Genomic DNA, 24311 nt, shown 5'->3' on the forward strand with positions numbered 1-24311 from the left:
ATATATATTTTTTTTTTTTTTTTTTTTTTTTTTTTAAAGAGGGAGAAAGAGCCAGAGTGAGAATGGGAGCACCAGGGCCTTTCAGTCGCTATGAACAAACTCCAGACACATGCGCTCCCTTGTGCACATGTGCAACCTTGCACACTTGCATCACTTTTTAAAAAATATTTATTTATTTATTTGCTGGGAGAGATTGAGAGAACGGGCATGCCAGTGCTTCTAGCCACTGCAAATGAACTTCAGACGCATGCGCCACCTTGTGCATCTGGCTATAGATGGGACCTGGAGATTTGAACAAGCAATACTAGGCTTCGCAGGCAAGCACCTTAACTGCTAATCCATCTCTCCAGCCCTCATTGTGGCTTGTTGCTTTGTTCCCTAAGGTGGAGTCTCTCTCTAGCTCAGGCTGACCTGGAATTCATTATGTAGTCTCAGGGTGGTCTTGAACTCGCAGTGATCTGTCTACCTTTGAGTCCGGAGTACTGGAATTAAAGAAATGGGCCACCATGCCCAGCTTGAACTTTTCTTTTTTAAAATAATATATTATTTATTTATTTATTTATTTGAGAGAGACAGATAGGAGAGTGAATGGGTGTGCCAGGGCCTCAAGCCACTGTTAACTAACTCCAGACACATGCACCATCTTGTGCATTTTGCTTACGTGGATCCTGGGGAATTGAACCTAGGTCCTTTGGCTTTGCAGGCAAGTACCTTAACTACTGAGTAATCTCTTCAGCCCTAAAATTAAATTTTGGATAGCACAACATCATGGATGGGCCTCAAAAGCATTATAGTGAGTGAAAGAATCCAGTCTCAAGGCTAAATCCTTTTAAAACTATAAGTGCTAAAGCCTGACATGGTAGTGAATGCCTATAGTCTAGCACTTGAGAGGCTGAGGCAGGAGGATTGTGAGTTTGAGACTACTTGGTGAAACCTTTTCTCAAAAACAGTGGGCTGAGCCAGCCATGATGATACACGCCTTTAATCCCAGCACTCTGGGGGCAGAGGTGGAGGATTGGCAGGAGTTTGAGGCCACCCTGAGACAACATAGTGAATTCCAGGTCAGCCTGAGCCAGAGTGAGACCCTACCTCGAGAAGCCAAGAAAAAAAAAAAAAAAAAAGAAGATTAGAAAAAAAAGGGGGCTGAGGCAGTCCATTGAGTTTCATAGATACAGCACTGGGACAAGGGAGAGCCAGACGGTCATTTAGCAATACTTGTGCCTTGCTGAGGAAAAACAATTAAACATGGGCAAAGGAGACCCTAAGAAGCCAAGAGACAAGATGTCATTATGTGCATTCTCTGTGCAAACCTGCTGGGAGGAACACAAGAAGCTTCTAGAAGTTAACTTCTGTTAACTTCTCAGAGTTCTCTAAGAAGTGCTCAGAGAGGTGGAAGACCATGTCAGCAAAAAAAAAAAGGAAAGTTTGAAAACATGGCCAAGGAGGACAAGGCTCGTTATGAGAAAGAAATGAAAACCACTCTCTCTCCTAAAGGGGAAACAAAAACAAAGTTTGGGGATCCCAGTGCACCCAAGAGGCCTCCTCCTTCTGTTGTGAGTAGCTCCCCAAAATCAAAGGAAAACACCCTAGCCTGTCCATTGGTGATGCTGCAAAGAAACTGGGAGAGCTGTGGAACAACACGGCTGTGGATGACAAGCAGCCTTACGAAAAGAAAGCTGCTGAGCTGAGGGGAAAGTGTGAAAAGAAGTCTGCAGAGCCAGCGGAAAACCGGATGCAGCAAAAAAAAAAAAGTTGTCAAGGCTGAAAAGAGCAAGAAAAAGAAGGAAGATGAAGATGATGATAAGTTGGGTTTAGCTTTTTTTTTCCCTCTTGTCTATAAAGCATTTAACCCCCTGTGTACAACTCCTTTTAAAGAAAAAAAATGAAATGTATGGCTGTGTAAGATTTGATTTTAAGCTGTACAGTGTCTTTTTTTTTTTGTACAGTTAACACTAAGTGTGTCTTTAGATAGCCCTATTGTGGTGGTAATTTCAGTAGCCACTAACCTGGCCTGGTACAGCATGGGGACTGTAAATTGGCATGGAAATTTAAATCAGATTCTTGGCACAGCACAAAGTAGTTAAATATAGAGATGGTAGGTTTTTTGTTGTTGTTCATCTTCAGATGTCTCTGGTTCAGCGTATATGTAATAATTGTTCTGTTAACTGAATATCACTGTAATTGCAGGAAAAAAATGCAGCTGTTTTGCTGACATTCTGAATGCTTCTAAGTAAATACAGTTTATTTATTTATTTATTTATTTTGGTTTTTCGAGGTAGGATTTTACTCTTGCCCAGGCTAGACTGGAATTCACTGTGTAGTCTCAAGGTGGCCTCAAACTCACAGTGATCCTCCTACCTCGGCCTCCCAAGTGCTGAGATTAAAGGCATGCGCCACCACGCTCTAAAATTTATTTTTATTAAAGAAATTGTATTTCCCTTTCTCTCTGTCTTTTCCTCTGTCTCTCTCAAATAAATAGTTTACAGGTTGGGGGCATAAGGAAATTGTTTAGCGGTTCAGGCATTTGCCTGCGAAGCCTAAGAACCCCAGTTTGATTCCCCAGGACCCATGTAAGCCAGATGCACAAGGGGGTGCAAGCATCTGGAATTCGTTTGTAGTGGCTGGAGACCCTGGCATGCCCAGTCTCTCTCTCTCTACCTTTTCCTCTGTCTTTCTCTCTTAAATAAATAAATAAAAGATTTTTTTAAATTGTATTTACAGCTAGGAATGGTGGCACATGCCTTTAATCCCAGCACTCCCAAGGCAGTGGTAGGAGAATCACCTTGAGTTTGAGGCCACTCTGAGGCTACATAGTGAATTCCAGGCTAGCCTAGGCTAGAGTGAAACTCTATCTCAAAAATAAAAATAAATAAATTTTTAAAAAGTGGGCTAAGCTGGACATAGTGGAGCATACTTTTATATATATAAATTTTATATATATTATATACATAATATATATATTTTTTATTGATGACTTCCATAATTTAAACAGTATGTCATGGTAATTCCCTTCCTCCCCCACTTTCTCCCTAGAAACTCCATTCTCTATCATATCCCCTCCCCCTCTCCATCATTCTCTCTTATTTTGATGTCATGATCTTTTTTTCCTATTATGATGGTCTTGTGTAGGTAGTTTTAGGCACTGTGAGGTCATGGATATCCAGGCCATTTTATGTCTGGAGGAGCACATTGTAAGGAGTCCTACCCTTCCTTTGGCTCTTACATTCTTTTTTTGTTTTTGTTTTTTTTGAGATAGGGTCTCGCTCTAGCCCAGGCTGACATGGAAGTCACTATGGAGTCTCAGGGTGGCCTCAAACTCATGGCGATCCTCTTACCTCTGCTTCCCTAGTGCTGGGATTAAAGGCGTGCGCCACCACTCCTGGCTTCATTCTTTCTGCCACCTCTTCCGCAATGGACCCTGAGCCTTGGAAGGTATGATAGAGATAATTCAGTGCTGAGCATTCCTCTGACACTTTGGAGCATACTTTTAGTCCTAGCACTTGGGAGTCAGAAGTAGGAGTTTCACTGTGAGTTCAAGGCCAGCCTGGTGCAACAGAGTGAGTTCCAGGTCAGCCTGGGCTAGAGCGAGATCCTACCTCCAGCCTCTCACCATCCCCTCACCACCACCCCCCCCCGTAAAAAAAAAAAAAAAAAAAGTGAGCTAAGGTTGTAGCTTAGTTGGGAGAATGCTGGCTTTGTATACACAATGTTACATGAGACCCTGTCTCAAAAAAGCAACAATAGTGATGTATTTTTTAAAGGTTTTTTTTTTTTTTTTTTTTTTTTTTTTTTAATTTAGAGTCAGAAAGAGGCAGATAAGAGAGAGAATGGGCATGCTAGGGCCTCCAGCCACTACATACGAGCTCCAAGAACGCACGTGCCACCTGTGCATCTGGCTATGTGTGTAATGGAGAATCGAACCTGTATCTTTGGCTTTGCAGACAGGTGCCTTAACTGCTAAGTCAACCACTTTTTAATTTTTATGTATGTGGGGTCACTCTAGATCCTCTTCCCAGTGCATACAAATGTCAGACCCATGAGCTACTTGTTGCATCTGGAGATAGGTGGATACTGAGGATTTGAACCTGGTCCAGCAAGCTTTAAAAGATAAGTGCTTTTTTATTTTATTTTTTTTATTAACAGCTTCCATGATTGTAAACAATATCCCATGGTAATGCCCTCCCTCCCCCCACTTTCCCCTTTGAAACTCCACTCTCCATCATATCCCCTCCCCATCTCAATCAGTCTCTTTTATTTTGATGTCATCATCTTTTCCTCCTATTATGATGGTCTTGTGTAGGTAGTGTCAGACACTGTGAGGTCATGGATATCCAGACCATTTTGTGTGTGGAGGAGCATGGACAAGTGCTTTTAACCACTGAGCTGTCCCTCTAGCCTCTTATATAACATTCTTGAAGACAATAAAGAGCAAAAGAACAGGTATTAGGAAAGGTGGCTTTTTAAAAAATTTATTTATGGGAGAGAGAGAATGGATACACCAGGGCCTTTAGCCACAGCAGACAGCCTCCAGACATATGCACCCCCTTGTGCACATGTGAGACATTGTGTGTTTGTGTCACTGCTTCTAGCTTACATGGGACCTGGAGATTCAAACATGAGGTAGGCTTTGCTAGCAAGCACTTTAACCGCTAAACCATCTCTCCAGCCCTATGGGACTTTTTAGATTCCAGTATTTGTGCAAGTCTAGAAGTATTGACATTCAGTACTGTACACCCCAAATAGTTTTGTTGTATGCAGATGAAATACAGCTAAGCTAAATTTTTTTTAAAATTTTTACTTACTTATTTGCAAGCATAGAGAGAAAAGAGACAGAGAATAGGCACGCCAAGGCCTCCAGCCACTGCAAATAAACTCCAGATGCATGTGCCCCCTTGTGCATCTGGCTTACATGGGTCCTGGGGAATCAAACCTGAGTCCTTTGGCTTCACAGACAAACACCTTAACCACTAAGTCATCTCCCCAGTCCCAGGCTAATTTTTTTAAAAAGCTTTGTAGTGTCAAAGAAAACATAGTTGAGCATTTTTACTGAAAATGATTTATAAGTGCACATGATCATCTTAAAATGAGATGAAATGGTTTAGTTTGTTGTTTTTTGTTTTTTTTTTTTAAGCTGGGTGTGGTGGCACACACCTTTAGTCCCAGCACTTGGGAGGCAAAAGTAGGATTGCCACCTGCTCGAGGCCACCCTGAAACTACATAGTGAATTCTAGGTCAGACTGAGCTAGAGTGAAACCCTACTTTGAAATCCCCCAAAAAGATATTTTCAAAATGTATTTATTTACTTCTATTAAGAGAGAGAGAGGTAGATAGAATGGGCACAGAAAACAAACTCCAGACACATGCCACCTTGTGCATCTGGCTTACATGAGTACCAGGGAATTGAACGTTGGTCCTTAGGTTCATAGGCAAGCACCTTAACCTTACCTAAGCCATCTTTCTGGCCCTTTTTTCTTTCTTTGTTTTGTTTTGTTTGCTTTGTTATTTGAGGTAAGGCCTTACTCTAGCCCAGCAGACCTGGAATTCACTGAAGTCTTAGGCTGGCCTCAAACTCACAGTGACCCTCCTACCTCTGCCTCCCAAGTGCTGGGATTAAAGGCGTGTACCACCATACCCGGCCCAGCTAGCTATTTTCTTAAGACAGGGTCTCATATATTCCAGAATGGCTTCAGCCTCAGTATGTAGTTGAGGATGACCTTGAGCTTCTGATTCTCCTGACTATACTTCCCTAGTGCTGGGATTATAGGCATGACCTATTGTCCTAGGTTTGTTTATTTACTTTTTTTGTTTGTTTGTTTGTTTTTGTTTTTTGAGGTAGGGTCTCACTCTAGCCCAGGCTGACCTGGAATTCACTATGGAGTCTCAAGGTGGCCTTGAACTCACAGCGATCTTCCTACCTCTGCCTCCCAAGCACTGGGATTAACAGCGTGTGCCACCATACCCTGCTATTTACTTTTATTTTTTCTGGCTTCTTTGAGGTATGATCTCACTCACTGACCTGGAACTGACTTTGTAGTCCCAGACTGGCTTATAACTCACAGCAGTCCTCCTACTTCTGTCTCCTGAGTGCTGGGATTAAAGCTGTGTGCCACCATGCCTGTCTACCGTCCCAGCTTTTATATGATGCTGGGTTTGATTCCCAGGTATTGTATGTGATATAAAAGCACTCTGTCAACTTAGCTGGAGATTGATAGTGTCTTCTCCGGGCCTTGAACTCACGGCAATCCTCCTACCTCTGCTTCCCAAATTCTGGGATTAAAGGCGTGCGCCACCATGCCTGGCTCCCCAGTTTTTTTTTTTGTTTTTTTTTTTAAATGTATTGTATTTCTTTTTTTTTTTTAATTTTAATTTATTTATTTGAGAGCGACAGACACAGAGAGAAAGACAGATAGAGGGAGAGAGAGAGAATGGGCGCGCCAGGGCTTCCAGCCTCTGCAAACGAACTCCAGATGCGTGCGCCCCCTTGTGCATCTGGCTAACGTGGGACCTGGGGAACTGAGCCTCGAACCGGGGTCCTTAGGCTTCACAGGCAAGCGCTTAACCGCTAAGCCATCTCTCCAGCCCTCCCCAGTTTTTTTTAAAGGGGTATTTGGGGTTGGATAGATAGCTCAGCACTTAAGGTGTTTGCCTGCAAAACCTAACAACCCGTGTTTGATTCCCCATACCTATGTAAAGCCAGACGTACAAAGTAGTGTACTCATCTGGAGTTCATTTGCAGTGGCTAGAGACCCTGGCACCCATTCTCTGTCTCGCACCCATTCTGTCTCTTGCAAATAAATAAGCTATTTGAAAAAAAGGGGGGGTGGTGTTTGGGTTGGAGAGATGGCTCTGCAGTTAAAGTCACTTGCTTGTAAAGCCTGATGGTTCAGTTTAGTTCTCCAGTGCTCACGTAAAGTCAAATACACAAAGTGGAAGAGGCCCTGGTGTGTACATTTCTTCTCTCTCTCCTTGCAAATGATTTTTTTTTTTTGTTTTGATTTATGTATTTGCAAGGAAGGTGGGGGAATGGATGAGTGTGCCAGGGCCTCTTGCCACTGCACACGAACTGAGTTTCAGGAGTTTTGGGGCTCCTTACTAATGCCAGTGAGCCAATAAATTTAGGGATCCTCTGTTTCTTGTCTTACTTTTTTTCCCCCTTAACTTAGGCTGACCTGGAATTTGCTATGTAGTCTCAAGGTGGTTGAACTCACGGTGCTCCTCCTACCTCTGCTTCCTGAATGCTGGGATTAAAGGCGTGTGCCACCATGCCCATCTCTTGTCTTATGAATTTAAAGAATTAAATCCATAGATCAGAGGGCCAGACTTAATAGATACAGAGAGGAAAAGAAGAAAAGTACAGAGAGTGGTAGGACCCCCCCCCCATGTCATCCTTCCAGGACCAAGATGAGGGGGTTTACCAGAGAAGGGACCTCTAAGTTCAGGAAAGGTGAAAAGCCAGAAAAGAAGCCTTGTCTAGCTGCTAAGGGTCTCTTTTTACCCTCAGGCTCAGGTGAGCCTGATAGAGAGTAGGGGGCAAGAGAGCTGATTGGATAGGATGGATCAGACTCTGAACTCTGGTTCTGCTGAACCAGGCAGGTACTGTGTTCCCTCTTTGGGCTCTCCTGACTGGCTATCTAATTCCCCCTCAGATGCGTGTGCCCCTTTATGCATTTGGCTTTACATGGGCCCTAGGGAATCAAACCCAGGTCCTTAGGCTTTGCAAGCAAGAGCCTTTAAGCACTAAGCCATCTCTCCAGCCCCAATAATTTTTGTTTGAGGTAGGGTCTTACTGTGGTCCCACTGACCTGAAACTCACTCTGTAGTCCCAGGCTAGCCTTGAACTCACAACAGTCCTACCTCTGCCTCTGAGTGCTAGGATTAAAAGGTAAGCACCACCATTCCTGGCTCTTTTTTTTTTTTTTTTTCCTAATTAAAATGTTGTTTTTTTTTTTAATTTGTTTGAGAGAGAAAGAAAGAGAACATGGGTGCACCAGGGCCTCCAGCCCTTGCAAATAAACTCCAGAGTCATGTGTGCCCCCCCCACCTTGTGCATCTGTCTTACATGGGTCCTGGGGAATCGAACCTGGGTCCTTTGGCTTTGCAGGTAAGCGCCTTAACTGCTAAGCCTTCTCTCCAGCCCTTTTCTAATTTTTTAAGTGTTTATATGTTAAAAATTCCTTTACAGTTTTCTCTGCATGTATTCCCTTGGGGTCTCTTTTTCTCTTTGGGTGATAATTTCTCACTCTACCTGGATCTTTGTCCTTTGTAGTTGCTGTTTGTGGATGAACTGAATTTGTCAGTGTTTAGTAAAGCATGACATTCCCTGTTTACTTTAGCTAAAGTGTATGAGTTTGTTTTTTATTCTTTTTTTAAACTATTTTTTAAATTTTATTTATTTGCAAGCAGAGAGGGGGAGAGAAAGAAAGAATGGGCATGCCAGGTGCTGCAAACAAACTCCAGATGCATGTGCCTCTGTATACGTATAGCTTTATGTGGTAATGGGGAATCAAACCTAGGTTGTTCACCTTTGCAAATAAGCACGTTATCTGTTGAGCCATCTTCCCAAACCGGTTTTTATTTTATTTTATTTTATTATTTTTTTTTTTTTAATTTTAGAACTGGACTCAGGCTTTTCCTGAATAGAACTAGCATAAGTTTGTGGCCAGCAAGTCAGTTGTTCTTTTTTCATTACTTAAAATTTTTTTACTTATGAGTTTGAGAGAGAGAGAATAGGCAGATAGAGCGAATGGGGTGCTAGGGCCTCAAGCTACTACAAACAAACTCCAGATGCATGTGCTGCCTTGTGCAGCTGGCTTACATGGGTGCTGGGGAATCGAACCTGGGTCTTAGGATTTGCAGGCAAGCACCTTAACCGCTAAGCTATCTCTCCAGCCCACATATTCTTTTTCCCCCCATAATATATCCTCTCTCATAAGCATCTTTACCCAAAAAAGGTTGTACCCGGTTATCTATGGTCCTGAAATTTGGGGGATCTAGAATAGCTCCTGTCTTGCATTTTTTTTTCTTTCTTTCTTTCTTTTTTTTTTTTTTTGTGTGTGTGTATTTATTTCTTTCAGAGTGTGAGAGAGAAAGAGGTAGAATGGGCATGTCATGGCCTCTAGCCACTACAAATGAACTCCATACACATGTGCCACCTTGTGCATCTGGCTTATGTGGGTACTGGAGAATTGAACCTAGGTCCTTAGGCTTCGCAGGCAAGTGCCTTCATCACTAAGCCAGCCCTCTAGCCTGTGTCCTATGTTTTCTTAAGACATTCAGATTGGTTAAATGGCCTGTGATCCAGGGAATCAGATTTTGCTGTGTCTTCAACTTAAAAAAAAAAAATTATTATGGAGGGATGGTCTAGTGGTTAAGACACTTGCCTGAAAAGCCAAAGAATCCAGGTTTGATTCCCCAACACCCATGTAAAGCCAAATGCACATGGTGGTGCATACATCTGGAGTTCATAGCCAGGCGTGGTGGCACATGCCTTTAATCCCAGCACTCGAGAGGCAGAGGTAGGAGGATCGCTGTGAGTTTGAGGCCACCCTGAGACTCCATAGTGAATTCCAGGTCAGCCTGGGCTACAGTGAGACCCTACCTCAAGAAAAAAAAAAATCTGGAGTTCATCTGCAGGGACGAGAGGCCCTGGAATATTCATTCTTTCTCTCTCTCCACCTCATTCTTTCTCTTATATAAATAAATAAAATACTTAGCTAGGCATGGTGGTGTATACCTTTAATTCCAGTACTGAGGAGGCCAAAGCAGGAGGGATCACTGTGTTCCAGGCCACCCTGAGACTACAAAGTAAATTCCAGGTCAGCCTGGGCTAGCGTACCTTAAGAAACTGAAGGGAAAAAAACAAAAAAATCTATTGTACCTGTGAGCTAAAAGAAAGACAGCTTATAGTAATTTTAAGTGCTTGAACAAGAAGAGGTTGGTTTTGGTTTTGGTTTTTTGGTTTTTCAAAGTAGTGTCTTACTCTAGCCCAGGCTGACCTGGAACTCACTCTGTATTCTCAGGGTAGCCTCAAACTCAAAGCAACCCTCCTACCTCTGCCTCCCAAGTGCTGGAATTAAAGACGTGCACCATCATGCTTGGCTAAAAGTTGGGCTGAGTTTTTTTTGTTGTTGTTTTCAGTTTTTCAAGGCAGGGTCTTTCTCTAACTCAGATTCACCTGAAATGCACTGTGTAGTCTCAGGGTGGCCTTGAACTTACAGCAGTCCTCCTGTCTCTGCTTCCTGAGTGCTGGGATAAAGGTGTGTGCCGCCACACCCGGCCAACACTTGGGTTTTTTGGTTTTTGTTTTTATTTATTTATTTATTTATTTATTTATTTATTTATTTATTTTTATTTATTTGAGAGTGACAGACACAGAGAGAAAGGCAGATAGAGGGAGAGAGAGAGAATGGGCGCGCCAGGGCTTCCAGCCTCTGCAAACGAACTCCAGACGCGTGCGCCCCCTTGTGCATCTGGCTAACGTGGGACCTGGGGAACTGAGCCTCGAACCGGGGTCCTTAGGCTTCACAGGCAAGCGCTTAACCGCTAAGCCATCTCTCCAGCCCTGGTTTTTTTTTTTAATATATTTATTTATTTAAGAGATAAAAAGAGAATAGGTGCAGCAGGGCCTTCTGCCACTGCAGTGAATTCCAGATGCATGTGCCAGTGCATCCGGCTTTACATGAATACTGGGGAATCAAATCCAGGCCTTTAGGCTTTATAAGTAAGTGCCACTGAGCCGTCTCTCCAGCCCAACAGTTGATTTTTAGAGTACTGACATTTGAGATAATGGGAAAAAAATCCTTGGGTAGTTAAAGCTCTAGCTTTATTTTTCAGTGGAATATGTTTTGACATTTGATACTCTGATTACATTTGTCATTACAAAAGTTATTGTTTTTCTTTTCATAGGCTGTAATTATTTGTATCAAAAATAAAGAATTTGAGAAGGCTTCAAAAATTTTGAAGAAATATATGTCCAAGGACCCCACAACTCAGGTAAATTGGATATATTTTTGTTCCTATAACAAATTCTTATCATTGCTTTTTGGGTAATAATAAGAAAGGGTTCTTTGTCGCAAATATCTAAATATTCACCTTAAATATCCAGCATGTCATTTGTGTGCAGTGGTATATGCCTATAAACCAGCACTTGGGTAGCTAAGGCCTGTTTGAAGTCAGCATAAGCTACATCCTGAACTGTGTTTAAAAAAAAAAAAAAAGTCAGTCAGGCTTGGTGGCACACGCCTTTAATTCCAGCACTTTGGAGGCAGAGATAGGAGGATTGCTGTGAGTTTGTGAGTCAGCATATGGCCTTTTCTATACAAGGTAACTACATTTCTGGTTGTGGTTTTTTTGTTGTTGCTGTTTTGTTGTGTTTTTTGTTTTTTCAAGGTGGGGTCTCGCTCTAGTCCAGGCAGTCGTGGAATTTACTATGTAGTCTCAGGGTAGCCTTGAACTCACAGTGATCCTCCTACTTCTGCCTCTTGAGTGCTGGGATTAAAGGTATGCACCATCACACGCAACTTTTTTGTTTTTGTTTTGTTTTGTTTTGTTTTGTTTTGTTTTGTTGAGGTAGGGTCTTGCTCTAGCCCAGGTTGAGACCTGGAATTCACTGTAATTGCAATGTGGTCTTGAACTCAAGGCAATCTTCCTACCTCTGCCCGTTTGTTTATTTGCAAGGTGAGAGAGAGAAGGAGGGAGGGAGGAGGGTGCATGGGGCCTCTAGCCACTGCAAACAAACTCCAGATATATGCACCACTTTTTGCATATAGCTTTACGTGGGTACTGAGGAATCAAACACAACTCATTAGGCATTGCAGGCAAGCACCTTAACTGCTGAGCCATCTCTCCAGGGCCCCTCACAGCATTTTCTTATGTATGTGTAACCCACCAAGTTTCATTAGGATTGCTTGTATGAGCTTGTAGGGGATTATTTACTAGATCATGGGTTACACCACAGAGAAAATGCCTCTCTTCTTCAGCAACCACTAATTGCCAGTAGCTCCTTGGAGAGGAGTGGGGCCATCATGAGTCCCTTCTTAGTTCATAATGGAATGTTGTTGAACCCAGTCTTGTGCAGGTAACCACAGCTGCTGTGTGTCTACGATGGCAACAGATATGTCATTTCCAGAAAGCAGCAGCATTTCACAGCAGTCCTCCCATCCTCTAGCTTTTATATTTGTTTCTGTTTTGTTTCTGTTTTATTGAGGTAGGGTCTCACTCTAGCCCAGGCTGGCCTCAAATTCACAGCAGTCCTCCTACCTCTGCCTTCTGAGTGCTGAGATTAAATCATGTTCCACCATGCCTGGCTCAGCTCTTATATTCTTACCAACTCCCTTTCATGATGTTCCCTGGCCTTGGAGGGGGTGATGTGTGTTCTCTTTAGGGCTGAGCACTCAGCAGTCACTTATTCTCGGCACTTGACCAGCATTGAGTCTCTGAATTAGCCACTGCCCATCGCAAAAAGAAGTTTCTCCAGCTGGAAAGATGGCTTAGCAGTTAAGGCACTTGCCTGCAACGCCAAAGGACCCACATTCAATTCCCCAGGACCCATGTAAACCAGATACAGCAAGTGGCACATGCATCTGGAATCTGTCTGCAGTGGCTGCTGGCCCTGGTGTGCCCATTCTCTCTCTCTCTCTCTCCCCTTCTTTCTTGCTCTAACAAATAAATAAAACATTTGAATAATTAAAAAAGAAGCTTCTCTAACCAAGATTGCAAGCAGCACTAGTCTTCGTGAACTTGAATGTGGTAGACCAAGGCTGGGGTGCCATCGGGGTGGGGAATGGGAGACTTTCTCTCTTTGTTTTGAAGCTAGCTGCGTAGTAACCCATTATGGGTGCACCATAATTTATTTACCAGTCCTTTGGGTTTTATTGCAGAGGTTCTGATAACATTCTATCTCAACTCTTCGTTAAATCTTATTGCACTTCTTTCCTTCCTCTTACTGCAAATGTCCATCTTGTAGAAGCTGAGAAATGATCTCCTAAACATTATCCGAGAAAAGAACTTGGCCCACCCCGTTATCCAGAACTTTTCCTATGAGACCTTCCAGCAGAAGATGCTGCGCTTCTTGGAAAGCCACCTGGACGACACAGAGCCTTACCTCCTCACGGTGTGCCTTGGCTTCTCTTCTCTTCCCATAACCATGGCTGTGCCCTTGAGGATGAGCAGGCAATTATAAACTTAGAAATGAAAATTGTGTGACCAAGCTGGGCATGGTGACACACACCTTTAATCCCAGCACTCAGGAGGCAGAGGTAGGAGGATCGCTGTGAGTTCGAGGCTACCCTGAGACTATGTAATTAATTCCAGGTCAGCCTGAGCCAGAGTGAGACCCTACCTCCAAAAACAAAAAGAAAAAAAAAAAAGAAAAAATTGTGTGACCAAGACTGCATTATATGCATTCCTTAAAGATACCAAAAAGGGTTGGGAAGAAGGCTCAGTTGGTTAAAGGTGTTTGCAAAGCCTGCTGGCCCAGGTTTAACTCCCTAGCCACCCCCTTAAAACCAGATGGGCAGCAAGAAACCCTGGCACACCCTTACACAAGCACACATGTGCAAGTAAGTTTAAAAAAAAAAAAAAGATAACAAAACCATATATTGACAAAGGCAAATGGAACACACCTGGGCACCCTTTTTTAATCCCTTTGCATGGGATTGCTCTGTTGTGACTAAATCCACAGGGGCTCCCAAAGGAGATAAAATTTGAGCCAAGTTTGTGGTTTGTTAGCTGTGGCATGATAGAATTGTTAGTAGGAAAAGGGCATGACGTGGAGAAAAGTTTCACTACAAGTATCATACAGTTAAAGGAGCCAAATGAAGGTGATCTTCATAATTGTATATTATACAATTATATAAGAGATTATTTGGTGGCACCCACCAGGACTCAGAGGACTGAGGCAAAAGGATCAAGAATTTCAGACCAGCCTCTGCTATACAATAGCAAAACCCTGTCTCCAAAAAAACAAGGACTGATTATGTAGCTTAGTATTAAAATACTTGCCTATCATGGACTTTGCTCCAGATTTGATCTCCAACACCATGGAAAGGAGGGGGAAAGGCAGACATTTTGATAATATTGAAAGTAGCTTATCCTAACAGATCTGTCAGGTCTGTATTGGGGTAGTATGAGTGATAGATCCCAGCCATCATTTGACAAATCTTAATAACTTGTAACCAGGTTGAATGGGATATCAGGATACTGGAGTCTAGCCTAGGTATATGCCAGTCCTTTGCATTGCAGATATGTGAGAAATAACAATTCTAGGGGCTGGTGCTCACCAGTTTAAGGTACTGCCTACAAAGCCTGCTGGCCTGGATTCAATTCTCCAGCCATGCATCTAAATAAATTCTGTACTTAAAAATTACTGTAGATAATTGTTAGTATTCTAAAGTAGAAACCAGGCATGGTGGCGCATGCCTTTAATCCCAGCATTCAGAAGGCAGAGGTAGGAGGATTGCTGTGAGTTCCAAGCCACCCAGAGACTACATAGTGAAGACCAGATCAGCCTTGGCTAGAGTGAAACCCTAACCTCGGGGAAAAAAAAAAACAAAAAACAGAGTAACTGATCCAGGCATGGTGGTGCGCACCTTTAATCCTAGCACTTGGGAGACAGAGGTAGGGGGATCACTGAGTTTGAGGCCAGCCTGGTACTACATAGTGAATTCCCAGTTAGCATGGGCTAGAGTGAGACGCTACCTTGGAAAAAAACTAAATGAATAAAATAACTGAAGCCATTTTTGGAGGTGTTAACTGGTTGTTGAGGAGTTTCGGTTTTGTTTTTTTGTTTGTTTGTTTGTTTTTGTTTTTTAGAGAGTGAGAGAGAGAATTGGCATGCCAGGGCCTCAGCCACTGCAATCAAAGTCCAGGCACTTGTGCCACTGAGTGCGCATGTGCAGCCTTGTGCTTGTGTCACCTTTGTGCGTATGGCTTTCATGGGATCTGGAGAGAGATCAAACATGGGTTCTTAGGCTTTGCAGGCAAGCACCTGAACCGTTAAGCCATCTTTCCAGCCCTGTTACGGAGTTTTTGTTCTTTTTTGAGGCAGGGTCTCATTTTAGCCAAGGCTGGCCTTGAGCTCATGGTGATCCTCCTACCTTAGCCTCCTGAGTGCTGAGATTAAACACCTGACCATTGTTCATTTTTTTGAGGTAAGAAGAAGAAATGAAGTGATTGCTGTTAGGCTGTCCCGACTTACGCTCTCCTCCAGTTAATGCCAACATTGGATTTATAAATGAACTTGTTTGCATATTGAAAGAAGCAGAGACTAAATAAAATTCTGTGGCTTCTTCTTCTTGATGACATTCTTCCAGATGGCCAAAAGGGCTTTGAAATCTGAGTCTACTCCTTCAAGTACAGTGAAGGAAGATAAACTGCCACCCCCAGAGCCTGTGGAAAAGCCACTCAGAGAGCCTCCAAGGTGAGGATGTCCTTTTGTGGTCTTGGGGAAAACACTGAGCAAGATCAGTCCTCTCAGTAATTGGTCCTCTAATGTTACTGGCATATCACAATGTGGAAGACAGGGAACCTAGCCTAGGAAAATGGAAACATCAAAGAGGGGATATTGGGGTCCTGACAAAATTGTAATGGCTCTTCCTCAAAGGTTCCATCTCCACTTGTCTCATCTTTAAGGGTTTCTTTTTTGTTTTGTGGGTTTTTTTTGTTTTTTTGTAGGTAGGGTCTCACTGTAGCCCAGGCTGACCTGGAATTCACTATGTGGTCTCAGGCTGGCCTCAAATTCACAGTGATCCTCCTACCTCTGCCTCCTGTGTGCTGGTACTAAAGGCATGTGCCACCATACCTGGCCTGGTTGTATTTCTTAATCTTTCTGTTTTATGATAAAAGGTGTCACTGTTTAGCCAAAGCTGGCCTGGGAGTCAGCAATCCTCCTGCCTCAGCCTTTCAAGAACTGGGAAAACATGCATGAACCACCATTCCTAGCTGGATATCTAATCTCTGTTTTCCTTTTAACTTTTTGTTATTGTTGTTTATTTGAGAGCGACAGATACAGAGAGAGAAAGAGACTGACAGAATGGGCGCACCAGGGCCTCCAGCTACTGCAAACAAACTCCAGACGCATGCGCCCCCTTGGTCTGGCTATTGTGGATCCTGGGGAATCGAGCCTTGAACCAAGGTCCTTAGGCTTCACAGGCAAGCACTTAACTGCTTTGCCATCTCTCCAGCCCCTTTTGACTTTTTTGTTGTTGTTGTTGTTTATTTATTTATATGAGAGAGATTGACAGTGAAAAAGGCAGAGAGAAAGAGAAAGGGAAAATGGGCACACCAGGGCCTCCAGCCGCTGCAAACGAACTCCAGACACATGCGCCCCTTTGTGCATCTGGCTAATGTGGGTCCTGGGGAATCAAGCCTCGAACCAGGGTCCTTAGGCTTCACAGGCAAGCGCTTAACCACCAAGCCATCTCTCCAGCCCCCTTTTAACTTTTTTTAAAAATTATTTATTTAAAGTAACAGTTTTATTTGAATTAAAATTATGTACAAAAAAAACAAAAACAGAGCTGGGCGTGGTGGCGCACGCCTTTAATCCCAGCACTTGGGAGGCAGAGGTAGGAGGATTGCTGTGAGTTCAAAGCCACCCTGAGACTCCATAGTGAATTCCAGGTCAGCCTGGGCTACAGTGAGACCCTACCTCGAAAATAAAAAAATAAAAAAAAAAATAAAAAAACCAAAGACATACTTCATGAAACTGGTACGAACTATTTTTTTCCTGCCATTGGCTTTTGCTCCAAAGATCACAGCTGAGAAATACTGTATAAAATAAAAATAGGATTGGATTCAGAAAAATAATGTTCTAGTTTCCAATTGGTAGTATTTACAGAAATATTTGCAATGGAAAAAAAGGTGACCTTTAGTTAATTTGCAAGTCAGCCTCAAGTATCCTAAAATGCGAGTTCTCTGAGGGTTAAAGACACACAAATGCACTGCAGTTGGCGAGGTGGTATCTTCCCTGCCACTCCCACCTCTCCAAACTCTGCACTATCAGTGCTTGACAGTTATTTTAAGAATGAAACAAAACTGCTAAATACTGAGGTAAATCAATTCTCAGATGATCACCAGTATAACAGAAAAAATGTACTTGGCCTTGATTGATCTCATCCAAATGTTTACTATTCTTTACCATCCTCCACAACTCAAATTCGCGAAAAACTCTGTTCATTTCCCCAAATGCAATGATTAATGAATACCAATGTATTTTAAAATAACTACACAAATATATCTAATTTGTGGATATAATTTAACAATATACTTTAAAAACTTTCCTAAATTAGTCTTATTCACAGGGCAAATACAATCTCAATCTTTCCCACAGTACACTGCCATATTAAAATAATTTTTTGAATTTATTTTTATTTATTTATTAGAGAGAGAGGCAGATAGAGAGAATGGTGCATCAGGGCCTCTAGCCTCTGCAAACAAACTCCAGACACCTGTGCCACCTTCTGCATCTACCTTATGTGGGTCCTGGGAAGTTGAACCTGGGTCCTTTGGCTTTGGAGGCAACTGCCTTGACTGCTAAGCAATCTCTCTAGCCCAGCTTTTTAAATATATTTATTTGAGAGAGAATGGGCACACTAGGGCCTCTAGCCTCTGCAGATGAACTCCAGACATATGTACCTACCACCTTGTACATCTGGTTTATGTGGGTACTGGGGAATCAAACCTGAATCCTTAGGCTTTGCAGGCAAACACCTTAACCAGTAAGCCATCTCTGCAGCCCTCCTTTTAACTTTTTGCTTTTCTTTCATTGATTTTAGAGAGAGAATGGGCATGCCAGGGCCTTCAGCTGTTGCAAACAAACTCCAGACGCTTGTACCCCCTCGTGTGCATGTACAACATTTTGAGCTTGCATCACCATGCATCTTGCTTACTTGGAACCTGGAGATTTGAATATGAGTTCTTCGGTTTTACAGGCAAACACCTTAACCACTAAGCCATCTCTCCAGCCCTAAATGTTGATGTGGTGCCGGGGGGGAGCCAGGCATGGTGGTGTGCATCTTTAATCCTAGCACTTGGGGCAGAGGTAGGAGGATCACCATGAGTTGGAGGCCAGCTTAAGACTACATAGTGATTGCCAGGTCAGCCTGGGCTAGAGCAAAACCCTATTAACCACCACCCCCCCCCCCCGCCAAAAAAAAATCTGCGTGGGTTAGACAACAAGGCACATTTGCCAGCTGATTTGTCCTACAGGCTGCCAGTTTGCCCCTTTGCTGACAGTTTTTACTTTAGGCTCACTGCTGATTCCTAATGATGAAGTTTCTGTAAAAGGCAGTCTTACATTATTCCAAGTCTGTGCACTACTTCCTCAGAATTCTCAAGGTCTTGTCTGTAAGTACATTGAGAGTGGAGACCACTTACTTGCTTCCCTCACATAAGAATGAGATGATTGGGTTAACATTATGTAGCCTAGGTGGACATGTGGTAAATGGGCACCGTTCAGAGCTCCTACATGATAGAAAGCTGTGCTTTGGCTATACGTAAACTAAAGGCTTAGGCACATAGCCTCGTGTCCTTGAGAGGGGGCATCATTAGCCTTAGTTTTTGTAAAGTTCTTGTAGCTTCATTTATTAATTTTTTTTTTGTTTTGAGGTTTTTATTTTGTTGTTTTTGAGGCAGGGTCTCACGCTAACCAAGGGTGACCCGGAACTCCTTCTGTAAGCCCAGTCTGGCCTTTAAATAAAAGTTGCTTGAAGCCAGCCTCTCTGTCCTCCCCCTCTGCTTTTTGTTGTTGTTTAGGTTTGTGCACATGCATGGGCTTACACCTTTTAACCATTAAAGATCTTTTCAGCTCCTCCACCCTTTTTTTTTTTGTTGTTGTTTCTTTGTTTTTGAGGCAGAATCACACTCTAGCCCAGGCTGGCCTTGAACTCACTGAGATCTTCCTAAGTCAACCTCTCAAGTGCTGCTACTAAAGGCGTGAGCCACCATGCCTGGCTTTAATTTTGTGTTTTATTTTTGTGTTTTGTTTTGTTTTGTTTAATGGAGAGAGAGGGAGAATCAGCACACCAGGACCTCTAGCCACTGCACTCAAACTCCAGATACATGTGCCACCTTGTGCATATGCATGACCTTGTGCTCATACGTCACTTTGTGCATTTGGCTTACATGGGTTCTGGGGAGTCGGAACTGAACCTGAGTCCTTAGGCTTCAGATGCAAATGCCTTAGCTGCTAAGCCATCTCTCTAACCCAGTTTTTAAAAAATACTTAATTCATTAATTTATTTATTTGAAGGGGGCAGAGAGAGAATGTACATACCAGGGCCTCTAGCCACTACAAACAGATTCCATATTCATGTGCCACCTTGTGCATCTGGCTTTACATGGATACTAGGGAATCAAACCTGGGTCCTTTGGCTTTGCCTGCAAGCGTGTTAACTGCTAAGCCATCTCTCCAGCCCTGTTTCTCTGTTTTTGTTTTTTTGTGTTTTTTTTTTTAATTTTTATTTATTTGAGAGCAACAGACAGAGAGAGAAAGAGAGTAAGAGAGAGAGAGAGAGAATGGGTGCACCAGGGCTTCCAGCCACTACAAACGAACTCCAGACGCGTGCACCCCCTCGTGCATCTGGCTAACATGGGTCCTGGGGAATCAAGCCTCGAACTGGGGTCCTTAGGCTTCACAGGCAAGAGCTTAACCACTAAGCCATCTCTCCAACCCTTCTTTCTTTTTTTTTTTTTAATATAATTTTTAAATTTTTATTAACATTTTCCATGATTATAAAAAAATATCCCATGGTAATTCTCTCCCTCCCCCCTGACACTTTCCCCTTTGAAATTCTATTCTACATCATATTACCTCCCCATCACAATCATTGTACTTACATATATACAATACCAACCTATTATGTACCCTCCTTCCTTCCTTTCTCTTCCCTTTATGTCTCCTTTTTACCTTACTGGCCTCTGCTACCAAGTATTTTCCTTCTCACGCAGAAGCCCAGTCATCTGTAGCTAGGATCCACATATGAGAGAGAACATGTGGCGCTTGGCTTTCTGGGCCTGGGTTACCTCACTTAGTAATCCTTTCCAGGTCCATCCATTTTTCTGCAAATTTCATAACTTCATTTTTCTTTACCGCTGAATAGAACTCCATTGTATAAATGTGCCACATCTTCATTATCCACTCATCAGTTGAGGGACATCTAGGCTGGTTCCATTTCCCAGCTATTATAAATTGAGCAGCAATAAACATGGTTGAGCACGTACTTCTAAGGAAATGAGATGAGTCCTTTGGATATATGCCTATATAGCTGGGGCATATGGTAGATCAATCTTTAGCTGTTTTAGGAACCTCCACACTGTTTTCCACAATGTCCAGCCCTTATTTCTGTGTTTTAATGGGGAGTCTTCAACTTGAGGAGTCCTCTAACTTGAAGTCATACACTTTGAAAAAAGCTGTGCCTGTGTGAATGGGTTCCGCTGTTAAACTGATCCTCCTGCGTATGCTTCATCTGCAGGCAGCTACAGAAAACTCCGACCACCATTGGCATTCGGGCCCTGAAGGCAGCTTTCAAAGCTCTGTCCACGGCACAAGATTCAGAGGCAGCCTTTGCAAAACTGGACCAGAAAGATCTGGTACTTCCTAAAGTAGCCTCCCCATCACCAGCCCTCAAAAACAAGAGACCCAGGAGAGATGAAAATGAGAGTGTAACTCCTGCAGAGAATGAGGGTGGCTCAGAACTGCAGCCCAAGAACAAGCGCATGACAATAAGCAGATTGGTTTTGGAGGAGGACAGCCAGTGTGATGAAACCAGCTCAGGCCTCAACTCCTCTCAGGAGGCCGTGTCAGCTTCGGCATCCAAGCCCACCGCTCTCAACCAACCTCGTTCAGAGGAGAAGAATTCCAAGTATGAATACCTTCTTTGTAGCAGTTTTGGGGCTGGTTGGCAGTCCTGGTTGGGCCTGGTATTACTTCCATGAATGAAGTAACGTTCAACTAAGTTACCACCAAGGCTTGCTCATACTGCTAGAATGAGACTTGGACTGGGGAATGACGACATTGATTGAGGTCCCTGCCAGTTGCGAAGCCCCACTGTAGGCTGCCCAGCATTGCACTAGGGCATGAGTGAGGAGGGAAAGTTTCTCAGCCTCCTCTCCATCCCTACGTTTTCCTTTTAGCAAGCACCTAAGTGTCATGACCATCTGATATTAATAGTGTTATTTGTGAAATTTGTTTGAATTGGGCCTCATACTTTGATCTTTATGAGACTAATGAATACTTACACCTCCTATGAGCATTTGAGACTTGGCAAGTTCAATAAATGTTGACTAATCTTTCACATTCTACTAGGAACTATGGGGCAGTGGTTAGAATAATTTTACTCCCCATCATGACTCCAAACCTGGCTTTTGGGGTTTGCTTTCCGCCCTGTGGATCCACCGTCCAGGCAAACTGGTTTGCTTGCTTTCTCTGAACATGCTGTGTTTCTTCTGCTGTACTTTTGCTTCCTCTCATTCCCCACAGTGGCCTGTCATTCCTTCATCATTGCTTGTTAGAATCCCATTGGTACTTTGAAGCACTTTCATGTATTAGCTTACAAAATGTATAGTCCTCACTCTGCAGTGATATTTTAGCCCCATTATATCCATGAGGAGGGCTCAGAAAAGTTAGTAGCTTACTTGAGGTCACACACATAAAGGTGGCAAGCATAGGCTTTAGGGTTTGTTTTTCTTTAATATTTTATTTGTTATAAAGGAAGGAAAGAGAGAGAGAATATGGGTGTATCAGGGCCTTCAGCCACTGCAAATGAACTCCAGGTGCTGGTGTCACTGTGTGCATGTGGATTTATGCAGGCATTGGGGAATCGAACCAAGGTCATTAGGCTTTCCAGGCAAATGACCTTAATTGCTGAACCATCTCTCTAGGCTAGTTTTAAAGGTGTTTTTTTTGTTTGTTTGTTTTTGTTTTTTAATGAGAAAAAATTGACTCACCAGGACCTCCAGTCACTGTAATTGAACTTCAGATGCATGTGCCACTTAGTGCACATGTACAACCTTGAACATGCATCACCTGTGCATCTGGCTTACGTGGGACTTAGGGAATCAAGAATAGGTCCTTAAGCTTTGCAGGCAAGCACCTTTATGGCTAAGCCATCTCTCCAGCCCTACAGTTTTTATTTTTTATTTTATTATTTATTTATGATTTTTCAAGATAGGGTCTGTTTCTAGTCCAGGCTGACCTGGAATTTACTATGTAATCTCAGGTGGGTCTTGAACTAACAGTGCTCCTTCTACCTCTGCCTCCCAGGTGCTGGGATTAAACAAAGACCTGCACCACCATGCCCAGCAAAATTTTTTTATTTATTTATTTATTTGGCAGCAAAAGAGGCAGAGAAAGACACAGAGAGAATGGGCACACCAGGGCCTCCAGCTGCTGCAAACAAATTCCAGATGCATGTGCCATTTTGTGCATCTGGCTTATGTGGGTTCTAGGGAATTGAACCTGGGTCCTTTGGCTTTGCTGGGAAGTGCCTTAACTGCTAAACCATCTCTCCAGCCTGGTTTTAGAGGGTTCTTTTTGTTGTTGTTTTAGGTGAGCCCAGCAGGGTGGCCTCTTTTTTTTTTTTTTTTTTTTAATGCATGAGAGAGAATTGGCACGCCCTGTCCTCCAGCCACTATAATCAACCCCAGACGTGTGCACATTTGCAGCTTTGTGCACTTGCATCACCTTGCGCATTTGGCTTATGTGGGACCTGGAGAGTTGAACATGGGTCCTTAGGCTTCGTAGGCAAATGCATTAGCCACTAAGCCATCTCTCCAGCCCTGGTTTTTGAGTTTTTAAGCCAGGTTAGTGTTGACACAGAAGTCCAGAGCCTTAGTGCAGCAAGTTTCCTCTTAAAACCCTGCTGTCCATGAACTCCTCCTGGTCATCCCTATCTATCTCACTGATTCTCCAAGGCCATTGCTGTCTCTACCACTGCTCTCTGATGTAGTTTGGAGAGAGACCCCTGTTCCAGCATTCATTGTGAAGGCTGTGGCATCTGATGAGTTGTTTCTCCTTGGGCACAAATTTGCACTGTGTGCACCACTCCTTGCATTCAGAAGTAAGTCACTAGCTTTTTACATGGGCAGAAGTAGCTGATAGAAGCTCTGTGCACTTTGTCCTACTTTGACACATGACCCATGTATTCCCTATGGAAATCCCATGGAGTGTAGATACTGCCCTCATGAGCGTGTATACAAACGCGAATGCAGGATGCCAGTAGCTTTATAAGTGGGAGAATGTGTGAAGGCTTCAGACATATACACCTTTATGCCAAAGGTGTGCATATGATGGGTACTTTAAAGGGGTTGGGCTAGAGAGATGGCTTAGCAGTTAAGGCACATGCCTACGAAGCATAAGCACCCAGTTTTGATTCCCCAGGATCCTTGTAAGCCAGATGCACAAGGTGGCACATGTATCTGCAGTTCGTTTGCAGTGGCTAGAGGCCCTGATGTGCATATTCTCTCTCTTTCCCCCCTCTCTCCTCCCCTCCCCCCTCCCAATTAAATAAAAATAAAGCGGGTTGACAAAATACAACCTTTGGGCCAAGTCCACCTACTTCCTGGTTGTATAAATAAAGTTGAATGGCGCACAGCCATGCACATCAATTAGGAATCGTCCACCGCTGCTTCAGTGCTGAGAGTTGAATAGAGACAACAAAGACGGCAAGGCTTGGAAAGCTGTAAATGCTCTTGGGCTCTTTACAGTGCTCCTGCTCTAGGAAATAAATGCAAGGTGCCCTGGGAGCCTGGGGAAGCATTGGATGAACCCGATTATACAAGTTTTCAGTGGCGCAAGCATTGCAGAAGAGTGAAGTGTTGAGCTAGCCCTGAAGGCTGAGTAGGAAGACACCAAACAAGTTGGGGACAGGCGTTCTAGGAAGTGGGAGCTGCTACACATGAGAGTAGAAAGCCTGACGTGGCAACCATGTGCTGGGAGAGCACAGCACAAGAGAAGACAGACAGACAGCAGTAGTTGCTACAGGTAGATGGGTTAGATCGCTGAGACATTTTCTCAAAGTGCTTTGAGTCACAGTTACCTGTAGACTGTTTTTGAAAATGTGTATTCCCAGGCTTCTGACCACTGAGTGAGGAGAGACAGGACAAGGCTGTGTTATCTGGTTTTCTGACTGCCCCAGATAATTCTAATATAACCAGTCAGGCTTGATGAGGTGTCACTAGGAAAGGGAGGGAGGGAGGCTGAGGACAGCTGTAGGTAAGCAAGGATAACGTCCCACTATGGAAGCCAAGGACAGAGGGATCCAGGAGGCAAGATTAGGGGAGATTGCATAGAAGGCAACGCTTTCAAGGTATGTATT

At 43.3% G+C, this 24311-nt stretch overlaps 1 protein-coding gene across 1 annotated transcript in view; it reads left to right on the top strand.

The window, feature by feature from the left end:
* Terf2 (telomeric repeat binding factor 2) overlaps nucleotides 1-24311 on the top strand; it is a 41587-nt gene that overhangs the window by 7795 nt on the left and 9481 nt on the right. The window contains exons 4-7 of the mRNA XM_012949487.2: nucleotides 10906-10992; nucleotides 12965-13111; nucleotides 15312-15418; nucleotides 20469-20858. Coding sequence (XP_012804941.2) covers nucleotides 10906-10992; nucleotides 12965-13111; nucleotides 15312-15418; nucleotides 20469-20858 — 731 coding nt within the window. The remainder of the gene's footprint in view (nucleotides 1-10905; nucleotides 10993-12964; nucleotides 13112-15311; nucleotides 15419-20468; nucleotides 20859-24311) is intronic.

The sequence above is a fragment of the Jaculus jaculus genome, chromosome 1, assembly GCF_020740685.1.
Source record: "Jaculus jaculus isolate mJacJac1 chromosome 1, mJacJac1.mat.Y.cur, whole genome shotgun sequence".
NCBI classification, from domain to species: domain Eukaryota; kingdom Metazoa; phylum Chordata; class Mammalia; order Rodentia; family Dipodidae; genus Jaculus; species Jaculus jaculus.